The 21090-nt window shown below is 37.2% G+C and overlaps 1 protein-coding gene across 3 annotated transcripts in view; it reads right to left on the minus strand.

Annotated features, from left to right (window-relative positions):
- Positions 1 to 21090, minus strand: part of MOB1B (MOB kinase activator 1B) — a 53493-nt gene that overhangs the window by 27751 nt on the left and 4652 nt on the right. Inside the window, exon 1 of one of the 3 annotated variants that reach the window (XM_053217266.1) lies at positions 134 to 12401. The exons of 1 other annotated variant lie outside the window; for it this stretch is intronic. In XM_053217266.1, coding sequence (XP_053073241.1) covers positions 134 to 189 — 56 coding nt within the window. In that variant the 5' untranslated portion in view covers positions 190 to 12401. Of the gene's footprint in view, positions 1 to 133; positions 12402 to 21090 lie in introns of those variants that run through there. One more of the 3 variants, XM_053217265.1, reaches the window with a different exon arrangement.

Genomic DNA, 21090 nt, shown 5'->3' on the forward strand with positions numbered 1-21090 from the left:
AAGTTATTTGACATTACCAAGCTTCAGCTTCCTCATCTATAAAATGGGAAAAATAATATCCACCTTACTACTGAACCCTGTGGTAAGACCTCCACTAATATTAGTTCTCTTTGCTTCACCTCTAGGTACCAACCTGTCATTCACATCAGTAGCTCCTTCCATAGGTCTAAGTCCAATACTAAAGATCATGTACTTGATAAATATTTCTTAATTGACAGTTCCAGTGAACTTCAGGCTGAGAACTCCTACATCAGGACAGTAATGATGATTAATATTAACTAACATTTAATGCAGGCTTTGTGCTGAGAAGGATTTTACATGCAATATCTCATTTAATCCTCTTAACTATGATGTATATGCTATTATTTTCTTTATTTTATGGGTAACAAAACTGAGGTTTAAAGAACTTAAGTATTTGCTTAAGATTATAAGAGTGGTAAATAAAGGAGCCAGAATTTAAATCTAGGATTGAAATCTTGAAAGCTCATTCTTTTACCCACTACTGAAGACTGCATGATGCTTACTTACCTTTACCTTCCATCCAATTATTTCTAATAATTTTCTTCCTATATCACCACAGTTTAATCAAGTCACTTATGAAAAAACACAAGACTAATTCATAGTGAGAGAGTTATCAGTTAGGCACATTTTTTTTTTTTAACGTTTATTTATTTTTGAGACAGAGAGAGACAGAGCATGAACGGGGGAGGGGCAGAGAGAGAGGGAGACACAGAATCTGAAACAGGCTCCAGGCTCCGAGCTGTCAGCACAGAGCCCGACGCGGGGCTCGAACTCACGGACCGCGAGATCATGACCTGAGCTGAAGTCGGACACTTAACCGACTGAGCCACCCAGGCGCCCCAGTTAGGCACATTTTTAAAACAATCTTCAAACTACCTAATTCTATCTCCTCTCCTCATACCTCTACTAATTTATATGAACACTTAGCACTGCCATTAAGGAAAAACAAAATCCCGCCAAAGAACAATTTCCTCCAAAAGGGTGCCAAACATACTAATGTTTTCAGAAAGGCAGATATGCACCAGCAAAAAATGTTAGAAATTGCCAAAATCAAGTACAACATGTTCTAAAAACAATAAAGCTAAAGACTCTAAGCTAAAAACATTGAGTACCAAAAAGACTACCTTCAATTCAAGGAAGTTTGCAATCTGAACAGACATACCTACTTACATTTCTGCCTAACATTCCTTTTAAGCCACTATTATGAGTGGTGCTACTGCTACTATCATCAATGACAGAGTAACAAGTTCCTTAACACCGCTGGAAAGCAAGAAAAAAGGCTATCAGCAGGCCAGAAATTGAGGAATTCTGGTAAGATTAAAAAGTTGATGAGAATACACCTAAAACTAGAAGGATATTATATGTCAATTATACTTCAATAAAAAAATAGATTTTAAAAAAAGTTGATGAGATACAGGGACAAAGTCTAAAAAAACCTAGTTTAGAACATGCGCACTGATAAATGAGTGAATCTTGATAATACTATGCTAAGTGAAAAGAACCCAGACACAAAATATGTTGTATCACATAATGTATAATCCCATTTATACAAAACGTTAGAACAGGCAAGTCCATACAGACAGAAAATAGGGGCTGTAAAGGGAGCAATGGAAGAGTGTCTACTAATGACACAAGATTTCTTCTGGGGGGTTAATGAAAATGTTCTGGAATTAGATAGTCCTGATGATTGTGTAACTTTTTAATATACTAAAATCACTAAACTGTACACTTAAAGATGAGTTTTATGGTGTGTAAATTATACTTCTGTGTTTTACATTTTTTAAAGAAAAATCTTTACTATTAAATTCTCCTCACCACCTCAATAAATCAGTTTCTTTCATCCATTTATCCAGTCTTGCATTCTGTATTCCAAGTAACATACTCTGACCACCACTTATGTTCTAAGAAGCACCGTTCTAAGCCGAGACACAACACTGAGCAAGAATCCCTACTCTCCTGGTGGGGATGGAAGGAAGAAGGTTCCAATATTTATAGGAAGAACCAACAGACTCACTACTGGATTTCATGATTTGTGGACAGTGGTGAAGAATCAAGGACGATTCCTAGATTTTTAGTCTCAAGTAGATAGAAGATGGGCCACTTATGGAGATAGGCTGTGGAAGATGGGTTTAGGACATATTAACTTGACATATCTATCAGACATCCAAATGGATATGTTAGGTAGGCAGTTGTATTTACAAGACTTAGGCTCAGAGGAAAGATCAGACTGAAGGTAACTAATAATTTCAGTATCTTCACTGGTTAGCACAGGGCCAAAAGAGGCACTAGTATATTATTAAATGCATATTTTATAAGTTAAGAAAAGTCCTATAGTAGCAAAGAAAATTGTTCAAGATTTAGCCTAGGGCTTCCCAGACATCTGTAGTCATGGAAACTTTTCTTCCAAATTTTAACATCTTGCTCTTTAACACATTATTAGGGAATATTGTACTCGTATATTAAACTGCTAACTGGGTTGCCTCTCAATGTGAAGCAGGTTCACAACTCTTCAACTTTATAAAGTATAACTTAGTGACTTCATATAAGAACAAGTAGAGGGTTGGGCAAGTCACTATTTAATACCCTATAAAATTTTATAATCTAATCCTTGGAAAATAATAAAGCACTTCACACACAAAGGCCAATTAGTTTCTACATCTGTGAAGTGATCTGAGGCATTATCTCAGCTACAGGCAAAGACACTAAAGTTTAATAGCTCATCTCCGATCACCCTCTGAGCTTTTGAGTCGTATATAGGCTGCAGTTTCCTTTCCCCAGCACTAAATTCATTACCCCAGTCAGTAAATGGGTAGTGAAACCACAAGAGACTTTAGGAAGTGCCCAGAGTCAAATGTCTGGGTGATTTCTATGCAATAGCAGTGACTCCATTTTCAGAACCCTATACAATGTGCTGCAGTGTTAAAAAGAAGACTCCAAAACTTGCATGTGTAGAACTCAGAATGAACATCGATCTAGCAAATGAGTTGGCAGTAATTCCAAATAACACCGGTATTTCAACCAAAGGTATCTAGGGAGCTTAAACATCAATTCTTTTAGAAAATTTTTCCTAAACTCTCAGGAAAAACTGTCCATTCTCTCTTGTGTCTCACTGTAGCTTAATGCTCCTGAAACACCTTATGTGTGTATTTTTGTGTTTATTCTCTTTTAGATAGTATACTGGAGACGATATCATCAGTTATGTAGAACCATTATGACAATTAAATGAGTAAATACATTTAAAGCACCTTAGTTTTAAGGTAGCTTTACACAGCAAATGCACAACACAGGAACTAACAGCTTTAAAATGTTCAATGAGGGGCACCTGGGTAGCTCAGCTGATGGAGCAGACGACTCTTGATTTCAGCTCAGGTCATGATCGTGCTGAGTGTGATCCTGCTTAAGAGTCTCTCTCTCTCTTCCTCTGCCCCTCTCCCCAGCTCAGGCATATGCACACTCTCTCTCCTCTCAAAAAAATAAAAAATAATAAAATAATAAAATGTCCTGTGAATGAATGACTACATGTAAATGCATATTTACATGCAGGTATATGTGTAAGTAAAACACCAATCCTTACTTTATCCCTTAGTCCATTCAGGCTGCTATAACAAAAGACTGAGTGGCTTATAATCAATAAAAGTTTAGTTCTCAGGTTCGGAGGCTGAAAGTTCAACAACAGAGTGACAGCATTGTCAGGTACTGGTGAAGGCCCTCTTCTAAGCTGGTGCCTCCCACTTCTCACTGCATCTTCTTATGGTGGAAGGGGCTACGGAGCTCTGTGGGGTCTTTTTTTATAAGGGCACTAACCCCAATCACCTTCTAATCACCTCCAAAAGGCCTCACCTCCTAACACCATCGTATTGGGCATTAGGAGTTCAACATATAAATTTGGGGGAACACATTCAGGCCATAGCAATTCTACCGCCACACGTATACTAATCCACAAAGAGTCAGCTTAAAACACTACCTCTCATGCTTATTTGTTTACGTTTTTCTTTCTCACACTTGATTACATAAATGTGAGTTACGAATCATGTTTTAGTCACCCTTGAATCCCAAGTACCTAACACAGAACCTGGGATACAACAGATTCCTAACAAATGTTTACTTAACATTAAATAATAATGTTGAAGGGGGAGAAAAGCTTGTTCTTATTGCAAAGAGCAGTTGTTACCAATATTAAAGAAAAAAAAAGGATCCATCATCTTTATTTGGCACACCAAATCTGAAAGATTTTAACTGCAGCAAGAGAAGCAGCAGATGGATTGGGGACAGTTCCTAATCCTGATAACCAAAATTTCATTTTCAATCTTGGGCCCTTTGCAGTTCTACCCTACTTAAACCTTAGTTTAAAAACTGGTCAGTCAGGGGCATCTGGATGGCTCAGTTGGTTAAGCATCTGACTTCAGCTCAGGTAACGATTTCGAGTTTTGTTAGTTCAAGCCCTGTGTTGGGCTCTGCACTGACAGCTCAGAGCCTGGAGCCTCCTTTGGATTCTGTGCCTCCCTCTCTCTCTCTGCCCCTTCCCCTCCTTGTGAGTTCACTCGCTCGCTCTCAAAAATAAATAAACGTTAAAAAAAAAAAAAAAGAAAGAAACTGGTCAATCTGGGGCACCTGGGTGGCCCAGTCAGTTGAGCATTCAACTCTTGATTTCACCTCAGGTCATGATCATGGTTGTGGGATCTAGCCCTGCACTGGGCTCGGGCTCTGCACTGACAGCACAGAGCCTGCTTGGGATTCTCTCTCTCAACCCCTCCAACTCATGCTCTCTCTCAACATAAATAAATAAACATAAAAAAAAAGTAATAAAAAATAAACTGTCAAGACATCTCAGCAATTCTAAGCAAACTTACTCCTCCCAGTGGGGGGAGAGGAGGCAAGAGGTTGTTTTTATACTTTTTTTATTACTGAAATATAATTGACATACAATGTTATGTTAGGTTCAGGTGTAGAACATATTGATTCAACAATTCTATATGTTACTCAATGTTCACCACAAAAGGGGTAGTCACCATCTGTCACCATACATTACAAAATTATTGACTATATTTTCTATGGTGTACTTTTCATCTCTGGAACTTATTTTATATATATTTAATAACTAAGAAAGTTTCCATATCCTCCCATTGCTTAAACTAATTTAATCATACTTTAAAAGCTAAAATGCAAAATAAATAAATAAATAATAAATAAATAAAAGCTCATATGCATTTACTTGTGGTAATAGGATTACTTTTTCTTTTTTTCCAAAGCAAAACAGCAGAATTACTCTGGGATTTAATCCAAAATAGCAACCCACTATAAAGGATTCAATAAAGAATAAAGTCTGCAGTCTTGGCACCAATGGAACAATTTTTTTTTTTTTTAAGTAGGCTCCACGCCCAACATAGAGCTCAAACACACAACCCTGAGGTCAAGAGTCACCTGCTCTACCGACTGAGTCACCCAGGTGCCCCTTGGAACAATCTTTGTATCAGATACAGATCTCAAGGTAACAATAGGGCAAAGATTCACCTACTATTCCTATAGTCTATCATTCGCCTACAAATACAGAGCAGTAAAGCAAGAGGTATACAATGCAATCAATGACATCGTTTTGTGGTCTAAATGCTGGGAAATTAAATTCTTATGACAAAGCCAACTTGACTAGGAAAAAAATATGAAATTAAATCAGATACAGCCTACTCCTCCTTATCTCATATACTTCTAACTGAACTTTCTTTTTTCACCGATGTCTAGTCATCCTTAAAGAATTAATCCAGGTATCATCTTCCTCAAGAGGTTTCTCTGATAACCTAGACTGTGTTAAGGAAGCCTTCTCTGTGTTCACATAGGACACTATCATGTGTCTCTATTTTACAATGTACCATGAGTTTCTCAAAGGTATGAACTATTTCTAAGTCAGCACTACATCTCCAGAATCTAGCAGAAGGCATAGGTTGTAACAGATCTTTAATAAACGTTTTGTTGAGCTAAACTGATAAAAGATTCCAGATCAAAAATGGTAAAGTAAACCAAGTATTTTGGCATAATCTGCTGAACTCATATCCTGGGCTTACAAAAATAGATTCAATCATAACGGACATAAGCAGCATAGTACATACTACATTACTACATATGTATAGTGGTAAAACATCTTTCTGGTAGTCAGTTAACAAACGCAAGCACAAAATTACAGCTTAAGACTGTAGGACTGAATTTACTCTGACACTGTCAGTTTAAATTTCAGGGATCCTCAATGGGATGGTCCCTTCCAAGGTACTGGAAGCAGTCCTAACAATGTGTTCCCATGGTCGTATGTTTTCACAAAACTTGCAAAGGAATGCTAATTGCAACTGGTTAAGACTGCTTTCTCTAACTCCTGCTCCATCACAGTTCCGCCTTGGCTAATGCAGTATTCTGGGCATTTTGCTAAAGGGAGGTTGAGGTGGAGAAGTATGTAGGTTTCACAGGATATGTCTAGTTCTCAATCATTTCCATGCATAATTAAATTACTGCTAGTCTAGGTACAGGAATGACTTCCAAGAATATTCTTACACCCAAGCACTGCCTCATTTGGTGTCATTTACACATTAATGTGCAGGACCACAGTCATCCAGACATGAGCTCCACAGGGTATTGGCAGAGACATAAGAACACTGTACTACACATCAGCTAAGGAAAAAACTTAGTCGAGATATACTGAAATTTGACAACAATCTTAAAATAGTACATGACATTACCAATGAGTTATAGATCTGAAACTCTTGAAAGTTATCAATAATAATAAACACATTTTGATCAGTAATGCTAGAAGGAAATAATCTATTCTCTCTATAGAATAATCTACTCTCTCTACAGAAAACAGTAATCCTATTTTACAAATTGTTGACATAAGAAGTCAAAAAGTATGCAGTCAAAAATGTATACAAAAATATATTAAGGTATATCGGGCAGTTAATTAATAAAAATGTTATTTTTCTATATTTTGTGATATTCATTGACTTGGCTTTATTAAATATGTAATTTATTATGATTTTTTTCTTACTCTAAATATTTACTTTGCTACCTAATTTTGTATTCATTAATTTTTTATTCATTTTCTCCAGAAGGGCTCCCAAATCTCTACAAAATCTCTAGTCTCTACCCATTTTAAGGCTCACTAAAGGTACTGACAGATGGAAAATTAGAAGTTGGCTGATATAACCAATTCTCTCAATTATCCACACATAAACCTACTTAGGTACCTTCTCAAAGAAACTGCCCTTGGCCATCCCCTAAAGAATTAGCATGTCTTCTTTCAAGCACGACTGTACTCTGTACAGTATTCTGTTACTGTATTTACCCAACTGAAAATTATGTTAACTAGTCTGTCTTCCTTTTTGCCATGTGCTTAAGAGCAGGTCCTACACTTCTTATTCATGTGGGTATTTTTTCAGAAGCTACTTTTAATGCAATAAATGATCGATAATTGTTAATCTTTCTAAGAGTTGCTACCCCTGGAACTACTACTATCTTTAGGAAAGTTTATTAAAGCTCTTTCAGTCACTATGTTAGTTGTATCAGATGTTGACTGATTAACCATTGTGGAAGTGAGGAACAGGATTAACTATAAGAATTCACATGAGCTAATTTCTTTAGGATCCTAGGAGGTGAAGTAGTTAATTATCATCTCAGTGCTTTGCTCACCTAAAAGATCATCATAGTTTAAAAACCTACGTTGTCCAGTGGAGAGAAAGGAGCAGCAAGTATAAACAGTAGATCCCCCATAAAAGCTGAGCAACTCACAGGATATCCAACTGGCTCAGCTGGTAGAGCATGTGATTCTTGATCTCAGGGTCCTGAGTTTGAGCCTCACACTGAGCATAGAGCCTACTTAAAAAAATAATAACAAAATAAATAAACTAAAATTTATGGGAGGCCTGGCTGGCTCAGTCAGTCACAACTTAGGGTTGTGAGTAGAAGCCCCACATTGGGCACTGAACTTACCTTAAAAAACAAAAAACAAACAAACAAAAAAAAACCTGAGCAACTAATTTAGCTAATATATTCTCCAGGACTATGTAAAGAAGAAGTCTGTCCTTAAATCAAAGAGCTACAAAGAATGGCCTTTGCTTTTACTTTAAGAAGTTAAGGTAACTTCTGGGGTGATGAAAATGTTCTGGGTCTTGAAAACGGCATGGGTTAAAAAAAAAAGAAAAAAAAAGGGTATGGGTTACACAGACTTTACACACACTTGTCTAAACCTATCAAACTATATACCTCAGATCTGAGCATTTCACTGTTTGTAAATCATATTTCAATAAAACAAAAATAAAGATAAACCTAAAGTGGTGAACGTGAGCCTGACATATCTCTGAGCTACATAATATGGAAATATACCTCCCATGATGTTCTTAAACATATAAACAATGATTTTTTTTCTTTACTGACTTTTTTGCCTCTAGTTCAAGTGTTTTGAGCCTCTGATAATCTGAAAGACATTTAAGAACTTTCTCCCTAGAGACATAAGAGACAAAATATTTTGCACATAGGAATTCAGGGAGGTGCTAAAACATGTCCAAAAACCCAGATAAAGAACTCCTGTCCTAATCTGTCTCCTTTTTCTCAGGCTATCACAAGAACATTCATGTTCTTGTGAAATTTTCCATGAGCTCCACATTTATTTTTTAATCCTAGAGAAGTATTCTTTTGGATAAAACACAGACATTCAGGATGAATAAGTACAGACCCTTTTTACTCAATGAAAAATAATCTATAGTTTATATCCTATGGTTTATTCTTTATTAAACAGTGACTCTAAAGAAAGCTTTGATCATATTTGTATCATACTTTAAAGTTCAAAATGACAGCACTTATAAGAAATTCAGTGTATTAAATTAATAGTCTTAAGAAAATAAGGAAGTTCATGGTGATGCCTATAAATACAGATAGGGTCCAGGAAAATGGGAAAATTTTATTTCTTTTATTTCTTGGAGCTGGAGAAAGATATCAGGAACATAAATACAAAACTTATAAATCGTTTCCTCCTATAATTTCAAATGCAATTGACTGGTTTTTGTTTGTTTTTACATAAACAGAGATCATTCCCGATTTGGAGATAAATTTTAACCAATGAGTAATTGAAGTCAAAGACATTAAAGATTTAAATGAGATTTGCTAAAGCATAACTTCAGAAGCATAACCTGAATAATATGGATTATTAGTGAAGACTGATAATAGATAATACATAAAAGACAGTTCCTTACATACAGCTCAAATTTGTATTAATCTGTTTTCTTGTAAAAATGAGTTATTGAACTGTTAGTTGGAAAAAGGACTTTTAGACTCCTTACCCACTAAGACATCACTGAAACAAAAGCAACTCAAAAAGCACAAAGTAGTTTAACACAGTGACATAATTTCCTTTCACTTACAGACACCACATAACTGTCAACACTTAACAGAATGTGGCAATAAAATGAATTAGAATTTATAAGAAAACTATTTTGAAGAGTGAATTGTTGAAGATGGTAGGCTACAAATACACATTAGCTTCCACTCCCTACTCAAAATGATAATAAAGTGAATTTAAAAAAAAATTATAATTATAATCCTGTAAGGACAAACAGAATGAAAGAGAAGACAACAATAAAAATTTTAAGATTATAAAATAGATGAAGAAATAACTGAATTGACATACCTAAGGAAACCTAACCCTAAACTTAGAAGCTACCCAATTTATACCATAGATCCCACAAAAGGTTCAGGAATGAAATAAGTAGGATACTCTGGAAGTGGGAGTGAAGATAGAGCAAGACTTTCACAGTCTAAGAAATTACACACCCAGCTTCCCTCTGCAATCTACACAGTGGGCATCTGTACTACCCCCCTCCTAAGAAAAGATTAGGGTTACCTACAAAAGGGCAAAACAGAGACGGTGTCTAGCTTGGGAGATAAGGCACACTTGGAGGCAAATGTACCAAAGCTAACATTGAGAGATTAGATGAGTGTGAAAAATCAACATCGAGACCTCTATAGCCCCCAACCTTCAGCTCCTTCAGGATACCAAAAACCTTGCAGCCAGGATAATAATCTCCAAGCAATGTAAGTGATGGATCACTAAATTCTACACCTGAAACCGTTTACCATATATGCTAACTAGAATTTAAATAAAAATTTGAAAAAAAAAAAAAAGCAAACACCAGAAGAGCTCTTGCTGGCAATCTGACCACACCATGTAAAAAGGCCTAAAAAGATTCATACCAGGAGTTCTTCAAAGAAACAGCCTAGCCATATCACCTTTCAGCAAAGACCACAGTTAACATGCCCTTCACACACAAGCACACAGATTCCAATTGGATTTTCAATTGTCCTACATGTAAATAAAAGCAGAAAGCAAAGGAGTTACCAGGCATTTGCAGGGAGCCTCTAACATGAAAGAAGACACTAAAATAGAAAAAAGCAACCTGGAGAATAAAAGATGCAGAAGAATAAAAATGACCCCATTCCAAAAAGAACTATATAATACTGATAGGAAAAAAATACTGCTTCGTGAAATAAGAACAGGATACTATATAAAAAAGAGAAACTAGGGTCCCTGGGTGGCTCACAAAAGACAGATGGCCAACAAGCACATGAAAAGGTGCTCAAGGTCACTAATCATCAGGGAAATGCAAATCAAAACCATAGTGAGATATCATCTGATATCTGTCTGAATGGCTATTATCAAAAAGACAAGAAATAACAAGTATTGGTGAGGATGTGGAGAAAAGAGAATGCGTGCTCACTGTTGGTAGAATGTAAACTGCTACAACCACTATGGAAAACAGTATGAAAGTTCCTCAAAAAATTAACAATAGGGGCGCCTGCATGGCTCAGCCAGTTAAGCGTCTGACTCTTGGTGTCTGCTCAGGTCATGATCTCACGGTTTGTGAGTTCAAGTCTCACATCAGGCTCCATACTCACAGTGCGGAACCTGCCTGGGATTCTCTCTCTCTCCCTTTCTCTCTGCCACTTCCCTGCCTGTGCTCTCCCTCTTTCTCAAAATAAATAAATAAACTTAAAAAAAAAAAAAATAGAACTACCATATGAGCCAGCAATTCCACTACTTACTAAGTATTCGCCCAAGGGGGAACGCATGAAACCAACAAGATATATGCACCCTTATGTTTCCTAAAGCATTATTTAGCATATCCAAGATATGGAAACAACCTAAGTGTTGTTCAAAGGGAAAATGGATAAAGAACATTGGCAGGGGCACCTGGGTGGCTCAGTTGGTTGAGCATCCGACTCTTGATTTAGGTTCAGGTCAGGATTCCAGGGTAGTGGGATCAAATTCTGCATCCTGCTTTGCACTGAGCACAGAGCCTGCTTAAGATTCTCTCTTTCCCTCTGCCCCTCTCCCCTGCTTATGCGCTCTCTCTTTAAAATAAAAATAAAAATTTTTTAATATGTAATACAAACTCACATGAATACTACTCAGCCATAAAAAAAAAAATAAAATCTTACCATTTGCCACAACATGGATGGACCTATACGGTATTACGCTAAGTGAAATAAGTCAGAGAAAGGCAAATACTGCATAATTTCATTTACCTGTGGAATCTAAAAACCAAAACACAACAAAACCCAAACACATAGATACAGAGAACAGATTGGTGGTTGCCAAGGGGAGGGAGCTTGGGGGAAGTTCAAAATGGGTGAAGGGGATCAAAAAATTCAAAGTTCATTCCACTTATAAAATAAGTAAGTCACAGGGACATAATATACAGCATAAGAAATAGAGTCAATAATACTGTATCATACTTTGATGACACTAGACTCACAGTGGTGATCATTTTGCAATGTACACAAATGTTGAATCATTCTGCTACACACATGAAACTAATGTAATACTATATGTCAATTACACTTCAATAAAAAAAGAAAAATAATTCAATAATTAATGCCTAGAAATGAAAAAATTAAGTAACACTATAAATTAGAGATAAGAAATTAAAACAATCAGGTAAAAGAGTTCAAATGGCTGTATCCTGAAGCAGGAAAAAAGAGGTTGTTTTTATAACAAGCCTTACAGAACTATTTAACTCTAAATCATGTACATGTAGAATACCAACAAAAATAAATTTTTAAAAGTATAAAAGCTTAATTAAAAAACAGTGTGAATGTTTATTAAAATTTGGCAATAAAATAGACTATTTACAGAAATGTCAATAAACTGTTCTATCTTTAAAATCAAAGCAGGGGCGCCCGAGTGGCTCAGTCGGTTAAGCGTCCGACTTCAGCCCAGGTCATAACCTCACAATTTGTGAGTTCAAGCCCTACGTCGGGCTCTGTGCTGACAGCTCGGAGCCTGGAGCCTGCTTCAGATTCTGTGTCTCCCTCTCTCTCTGCCCCTCCTTAGCTCACACTCACTCTCTCTGTCAAAAATAAACTTTAAAAAATAAAATAAAATAAAATAAAATAAAATAAAATAAAAGCGTACTGTGCAATATATCTATGACTCATAATATTTCCAGTACACCACAAATCAGTAAGCCAAAATCACCTATATATGTGGAGACTTCTCATCCTAATGGTTCATTAGCTGGTGGCTGCTTAGCTATTATCAAATTGTTTCAAAAACATTCATTCACCTTAGAAACTGCCAGATTCAATCAATTTGATATATCAATGGTCCCTGAGAAAGCCAAAAGCCATGAATGAAATACATAGTTGAGATCTGTTAAAGCAGCATGCAGCACAGAGTAGTGGGAGGACGCTGGCTGCCAACTACAGTCCTACAGCCCTGGAGTAACACTGTGCCTCCACTACTTAGTGAGACACGTAGACTTAGTCACTTAACCTCTCTAGAGCCTTATTTGCGTCATCTACAAAATGGAGACAGCATTATGCTGCAGTCGTTTCAAGAATTAGAAACCAGAGAATAAAAAACACTAATGCAATACTGGACACAAAGATCGACAAAAGCCATCTACCATTACTGTTTAACTCGGGGCATTATCTATTTCACATGGAATAGTGGAAACCTTGATTTTTGCAGTTGGGTATGCTGGAATCCTGTATTTGGCTTGTACTAGTTATGTGACTTCAGGTAAGCTACTTAATCATTATGATTACAAAAAAGAGAAATCATGGGGCGCCTGGGTGGCTCAGTCGGTAAAGAATCGACTTCGGCTCAGGTCATGATCTTGTGGTTGGTTCTTAAGTTCAAGCCGCACGTTGAGCCCCACATCGGGCTCTGTGCTGATAGCTTGGAGCCTGGAGCCTGCTTCAGATTCTGTGTCTGCTCCTCTCTCTCTCAAAAATAAATGAACATTAAAAAAATTTTAAAAAGAGAGAGAAATTATATCACCTACCATGTAAGATGGTTCTGAAAACTAAATGATATGTATAGAAATGTAAAGAACCACTGGTGCATAGTCAGCTCTCCATAACTGACACCAGTTAAATATAGCCATACTATCTCTTTATCCCTTATAGCAAAGGCCCTTCCACAGACATAAGCTTAAGTTACATCTACATATTGTACATTTTAAATAAGCAATTGTAAAAAGAGTAAATAATCATGTAATGTCAAAAAATACAACTAAAATAACAAGAGACTTGGAATTCTTGGTGTAATCAAATCTCATCAGGATTTGTTTACACAAATAACAAAGAGTGGCCTTAGAAAATCACAAGATCCCAGAGTCTCAACTGGTTTGTCTAAAAACAAGAGGGTGAACTGGAATCTTTTCCAACCCTAAAACTGTAAATTATTTACCCAGAGATTTGATCTCATTCTCACCAATTCCACAACTCACCAGAAATCTCAGACACCATGAAGACTGCATATTGTTAAACATAAAACTGTTCTTTTTATAAATAAGAAAAAAAGGCACAAAAGTACAATGACTTTGCCCAACTTAAATTCTGTACTGCCACCACCTAATTTCTAAGTTCTGCCTCTCAGAGTCTGACATACAGGGGCCTATACAGGCTCTAGACATATTGTTTTAGAGTACATCTGCAGATCACAAGAACAACTGAATTCTTCTTCTTTTTTTTAATATTTTTTAAAACATTTATTTTTGAGAGAGAGAGCACAAACAGGAGAGGGACAGAGAGAAAAGGGAACAGATGATCCCAAGAGGGCTCCACGCTGACAGCAGAGAGCCCGATGCAGGGCTCAAACTCACAAACCACGAGATCATGACCTGAGCCAAAATTGGAAGCTTAGACAAATGAGCCATCCAGGTGTCCCAAGAATAACTGAATTCTTCTACAGACGAATGCAGATAAAATATTTCTTTTCTTCAAGATTGTTTCATTCTCCCTTTCTGTTGAGAAGCAAGGGTTTCCATTTGTCAGATCACCAATGGTTTAACCATGAGCTTATGGCACCCAAGCACAGGATAATCAATCCTCTAAATGAAAGCTAACAAGAACAGCTATCATTACCAGGGTTATGTCAGGAAAGCCCCTATGAAAATAATACAGATGCAGTCAAACCTGGGAACACAAGGCAGAGAAAGGGCTATATAAAACTCCAGGAATGGTACAATAAAAAAAAAAAAAAAAAAAAGCCCCTTTAATCCTAATACTGCAAAAATGACATTTTACACTATCTGGAATTCAGCAATGCTCCCCAGTACCTGCAGCAGGCTTTAACTATAGCCATAGCCACTGAAAACTAAGAAAGGATAACACAAACAAGTGAAAACCATCAAAGAGGAGGAAAAGAAAAAAATGTATAAAATTGCAAAAATCCTCCCTTGTTGTCCCGTTTCTTTTTGAACTAAGTGAAATGTAAGTATCAGAACTACCATAAGAAAAAGGAACAAATTCATTAAGGTTAGAAGTGTTTCTCATATATACAAATATGCAAAGTATTTACTGATAAAATGATAAAGTGTTCTGAGTTGTCATATCATATAACTTACTCATGCTTGTAACAGTTGACCTGTAAATGCTCAAAACTATAAACATTTCATCAGATTCAACAGCAATTGGACACTACTATTTACTTATATTTTGGAGAAAAAACTCTCTACCTCGAAATAATCCAGAGAGGAAAACCCTGGCAGAGATCTCTATCAGACTCCATAAGAAAAGCAACAAATATGTTAAAAGGAATAGGTGAAAAGCAGCTTTAAATCCATCTCCAGAATCTGTACGTCATTTTTACAGCTCCAAGTATGCCATCTGCCTCCCAAACATGTTCATTATTTGCTATCTACATTAAAATATCAGAAAGATAACTAAGAAATAAGAAATCTAATTAAATATTTCATTTTGTAAAATCTCCCTTTAGGGACTATAATCCATACAGGTCTTGGAGAAAATCAGTATTTTTCTAAGAAGTCATTAATATTTTGGGGCGCCTGGGTGGCTCGGTCGGTTAAGCGTCTGACTTCGGCTCAGGTCATGATCTCACGGTCCGTGAGTTTGAGCCCCGCGTCAGGCTCTGTGCTGACAGCTCAGAGCCTGGAGCCTGTTTCCGATTCTGTGTCTCCCTCTCTCTCTGCCCCTCCCCTGTTCATGCTCTGTCTCTCTCTGTCTCAAAAATAAATAAACGTTAAAAAAAAAAAAAATTTAAAAAAAAGTCATTAATATTTTAAAACTTAATTTTGTGACTTTGTTGATCAATGCGTTTAACATATTACTTTTCCCTTTTAAAATTAAAGAGGAGAAAGATTGATGGCAATGGAAGCAAGCACCCTAACTATATCATTAGAAATAAAGGAGACAGATTCTTTGGCAGAATCTTTACCATTAACTTGTTTACTTGGTATTAATATGAAAAGCCCAAGAAGCCAAGAAGTTTTCTTGACATTACTCTCAGTGGTGCAATGGTGGTGGGATACAGGGAAAGGGGCACTCTCACTCACTGCTACTGGAACACAATTCACAGTGGCAGGTAGGAAACATGTGCCTGTCATATACCAATCCTGAAAAAGGGGTAAGACAACAAGGTCTCTACAAAATTGTGAGATAAACATCCAACAAATAGGTGTTCCAAACCTTTCTGTGCACCTATTTATATTTCCCAAGAAGTCTCTTAAAGGTCAAAATTAGAGCAGAGTAAAAGGAATCACTAAGACCTCCACCTACCACCATGAAAATACTTGAAAATGTCTTTGATTTTTTAAAAAATTTTTGTTACCGAGTGTGTAATATATATGAGGCACTATACTAGGTGGTAGAGATTTAAGTACAGCTTTTGAAATAGCTGTTACCTTTAAGGAGGTCACGCATTCTGATGAAGAAGAAAGGCCAGAAAACTGATAAGTACAGTTGTTTTTGATAAGGGCTATAATATGGAATCTGAAATGTTATCCAATAAATTGTAAAGGGGTCACAAGTCAGGGGAAAAGAGTTGGCTCTTGAACTGAAGAAATAAGGGTGGGAAGAAGGGCAGTCCAGCCAGAAGAACAGGAATAGCACTTACAAAGGCAGGCAGACAAGGGAGGAATGTATGTTGAAAGAAATGCAAATAAAATGGCTGGGCTCCATAGGGGAGAGCATGGCAGGAAGGCACAAATGAGGCTGGAGTGGTAAGCAAACACCACATCACAGAGGCTCTCTATGCCTTGGGATTTTGCCAACCACTGCCAGCACACTCCAATCTCTACCTGAAAAGTCCAAGTGAACTGCAAGAAAAAAGTGGTCCAAAGAATTCCAGCCACTCCCTTTCCCTATTAAAAAATGCAGTGCTACAGCAGAGTAATTACGGCAGCAGTGGCAAAATCTAGTAGGGAAGGAACCCACATCCATCCACTAGAAACAGCCTCTACCTAAAAATACAGAAGCACACATCTACACAATTCCTGCTGTTCCGTATATATGAACACAATGGATACATCCTGTGACTTTTATAAACACGGAATGCAACTATTTCATTCCTATATCCAAAAGAGTTGTATAGTCAATGCAACATCAATAATCTTTAACCTTCGTTAGCCAGTGGACTTAAAATGAGTTAAAAACAACTCTTGAGGAGTATATCCACATGACATACTGGTCTTCAAAGATACTTGAGGCCAGAGACCACATCTTATTTATTTCTGACCCCCTACCTTTCTCCTTCCACCACCAGCAAACACTTTGCTTTAGACACAGAAGGCGTCCAGTAAATATTTATTGTATTATTCAATAATACCATTCATTTGTAACATAGCTAAATAAAATTTGGAATGCAGAAAGCATTTATATACTGGGTTTGGGAACTTCATAAGCAAGGATAATAACAGTGTTTGTACAGGACTCTCTGGTTTATGAAAACTTACATATACATTCTCTCTTTCAATTCTCAAATTTACCCAATAGACTAGGCATTCCTTTCCACCCAGTAGACAGAGGAAACAGAAGCTAAGAAATTAAGTGATGTGCCCAAGGTCACATGGCTGGTGACAGAACAAAGACTCTGAAACTCAGGTCTCCTCACTCATTAACTACTACTGTTTCCATGACAACCTTTAGTCAATAAAAAAAATTGTACACACACACACACACACACACACACACACACACGACATACTTGCCAAGCAATATACTAACATTCTGAGAAATAAAACAGTGAACAAACACTATGAAACTTACAGTCCAGAAGGGGGGAAGGGGACCTTAACTAATAATTTAAATAATCACAAGTATGCAAAGACAACCAAGGGACCTAACCTCCTTGAGAGTACAATGAGATAAATATAGGAACCACTGCAATGGGATGGGATTTTACTGGGGGGAGGGGGGTGTCTAATGTGCAAGTAGGAATTATAGCCAAGAAGCAGGGTATGGGGATGAATGGACAGAAAATTACTAGGAGGAAATATCAGGGTTAGGAGGGTTCTGGTTAAACCGACCTAAGGGGATTCTTGCTGAAGACAGGCCAGGATGATCAAACATCACCTGAGGGACAGTGGAGGATAAGGAAGCTAAATCAGATATTGAGGCTGCAGGAAGGGGGGGTCTGGTTAAACTGACCAAGCAAGGTTCTTGCTAAAACTAGACTTTAAGGAAGTGCACAGATGAGCCTAGGAGAAGGTTCCAAAGCCTGACTAAGTTTGGTCAAGAATAGAAACTGTCAGGGCCTCACAGATTCTCTCAAGAACAGAGGCAGTATTATAGTGAATCCGAAGGATTTTTCTTCTTTACCTTATTTTGAATCATTTAACTCCATATACAGGCATTATCCACTTACTATTATAATCCAAAGCTTCTCAAACTTGAATGTGCTTTTCACCTAGGGAATCTTAAAATGCATTCTAATTCAAGGCTTCGGGCCTGAAATCTTGCATTTCTAACATGCTCCTAGGTGATGCCAAAGCTCCACACTTTAAGGGTACAAAGCAGACTTATCAAGAATTATTATTATATAGAGATATGGATCTCCTCAGTCCTGGGGCGGGGGGGTCTTCTGTCACCAAAGAGCCAACAGCAGCCTTTCTTCCCAATGGTAATACAAAATGATAGTGGTACTTTTTTTTCTAAATATTGAATGGCATTAAAAAAAAAAAAGGTATGGGCACCTGGGTGGCTCAGTCAGTTGAGCATCTGACTTCGGCTCAGGTCATGATCTCACGGCTTGTGGGTTCGAGCCCCACGTCAGGCTCTGTGCTGACAGCTCAGGGCCTAGAGCCTGCTTTGGATTCTGTGTCTCTCTCTCTCTCTCTGCTCCTCCCCTGCTCACACTCTGTCTTTCTCTCAAAAATAAAATAAAAGATTTAAAAAAAAAATTTAAAAAAAAGGTAAAGGTATCTCTAGAACCTACAGTTATCACTAAACAATGTAGTCCCAACACCCAAACTATGTTCCCACTTAAGCAAAAGCTGAAATCGATACCTCTCAATTGAGGTACATTTTGGTTCCCAAATGTTTAGCAAGTTGTAACTGTACTTTTTGGATAGTTGGCTGTAACTGTAGTTTGAAAAAAAAAAAAAGAAACAAACAAACAAACAAAACTTTCATGTTGGTTCTTGATGTTTGTTATTTCCCAAATTACAAACTGACAAGGTTGGGGAGCACCTGGGTGGCTCAGTCAGTTAAATGTCTGACTCTTGGTTTTAGCTCAGGTCATGATCTCACAGTTTCATGAGTTCGAGCCCCACATCTGGCTCTGCACTGGCAGCATGGAGCCTGCTAAGGATTCTCTCCCTCTCCCTCTCTCTCTGCCCCTCTCCTGCTCATGCTGTCTCTTTCTCTCTCAAAATAAATAAATAAACTTAAAAAACAAATAAAAAAAAAAAAACCCTCCAGCAATTGCACTACTAGGTATTTATCCAGAGGATGCAGATATGCTGTTTCAAAGGGGCATATGCACCCCAATGTTTATAGCAGCACTATTGACAATACCCAAAGTATGGAAAGAGCCCAAATGTCCATCAACTGATGAATCGATAAAGAAGATATGGTATATATACATATGCAATGGAATGTTACTCGGCAATCAAAAAGAATGAAACTTGCCATTGGCAACAATATGGATGGAACTGGAGTGTATTACGCTAAGCGAAATAAGTCAGAAAAAAACAAATATATGACTTTACTCATATGTGGAATTTAAGACACAAAACAGACAAACACAAGGGAAGGGAAGCAAAAATAATATAAAAACAGGGAGGGGACAAAATATAAGAGACTTAAATACAGAGAACAAACTGAGGGTTGCTGGAAGGGTTTGGGGTGGGGAGATGGGCTAAATGGGCAAGAGGCATCAAGGAGGACATTTGTTCAGATGAGCACTGGGTGTTATATGTAGGGGATGAATCACTGGATTCTACTTCTGAAATCATCATCGCACTATATGGTAACTAACTTGAATGTAAGTTTTAAAAAATTAAAAAAAAATAACTGAGAAGGTTGGGGTGCTTGGCTGGCTCAGTCAGTACAGCAAGCAACTCCTGATTTCAGGGTTGGGAGTTGCAGCCCCATGTTGAGGGTAGAGTTTATTTAAAAAAAAAAAAAAAAAAAAAGAAAAGAAAAAAAAACCTGACAAAGTCGGTGAAGGATCAATTAAAGAGTTAAATAGGCTGACTGATTAAGACCCCTTTGGGAGTTAACCATAGGCTAGAGACATAAGCATCAGTCCTCAAAACAATGCTATGTTCCAGTTGACAGAACTCAGTTTTGACAAATCAGTTTGTTGTTCACAGATTCAAAAGTGAAATTTCTAAGAGTTGAAAACAAAAGGGCCAGCTAAATATTTGGCAGGATGTGGGGAAGAGTTAGGAAGAATGGAACAAGGCATATGTGAATAAAAACTATAACCACAGGGAGTTTTTAAACAAAAAGCTATTTCAGTAGTTAAATCTAATGCTACAGGGCACTAATTAATAAACAGACTCTCTACAGAGCAGAAAGGCCATGCTGCTGCTCATCTGCCTGAAACATGATCTAGGCACCAAGATACTGGAAAATGTGCCATAAAAGGTTTTTACTTCTATTGCTTCCACTTAACTATTCCATATTTACAGTGAATATTAAGAAAGTATTTAAGTTATACCATCACCTATTTCTACAAAGAAACATACACAAAAAATATTCCTCTAATAGCCAATACTACAACTATTGAACTATTCCCATCAAATTTCAATTTGAGAACAAAAGGATTTAGGCTGAAAGATAAAATAGTAGCAATAAAAGAAAATCCAACCTTTCCTTTATAAATAGTAATTATAAGGCTACTTGGCTATAATGAACTGTTGCACTTAACTACAATTTATCGAGCTAGGCTTTTTCCATTCGGTATCTCTAATCCTCCCAACATGTCTGATGTATTGATCCTAAACACAGGATTCATAGGGAAAAAATTAGATTAGTCACACTCACACCATACCCAGTGGAGTCTGAGACTGCCTTCAACCATGATATGGTGGAAGCAGGGGCCCACACATGCTCAGATGACATGCGGAGGCCCAAGCCACAAGAAGGGTGGCCAGGAAGGGTTGGGTTAGGAGAATGGCTATACACAGCGGTTTGAGCAAATACGTATGTTGAGGATTATGGGAGCCTAGTTTCTCACTAACAAAGAAGGAAGTGAAAAATACGTAAAGGGAGAAGGCTAGAAGGAACCCTGTGCTACTTGGCTCAGCATTGCAGGTGTTAGAGTTAATGTACTCAATATACACAGAA

The sequence above is a fragment of the Acinonyx jubatus genome, chromosome B1, assembly GCF_027475565.1.
Source record: "Acinonyx jubatus isolate Ajub_Pintada_27869175 chromosome B1, VMU_Ajub_asm_v1.0, whole genome shotgun sequence".
NCBI lineage: Eukaryota > Metazoa > Chordata > Mammalia > Carnivora > Felidae > Acinonyx > Acinonyx jubatus.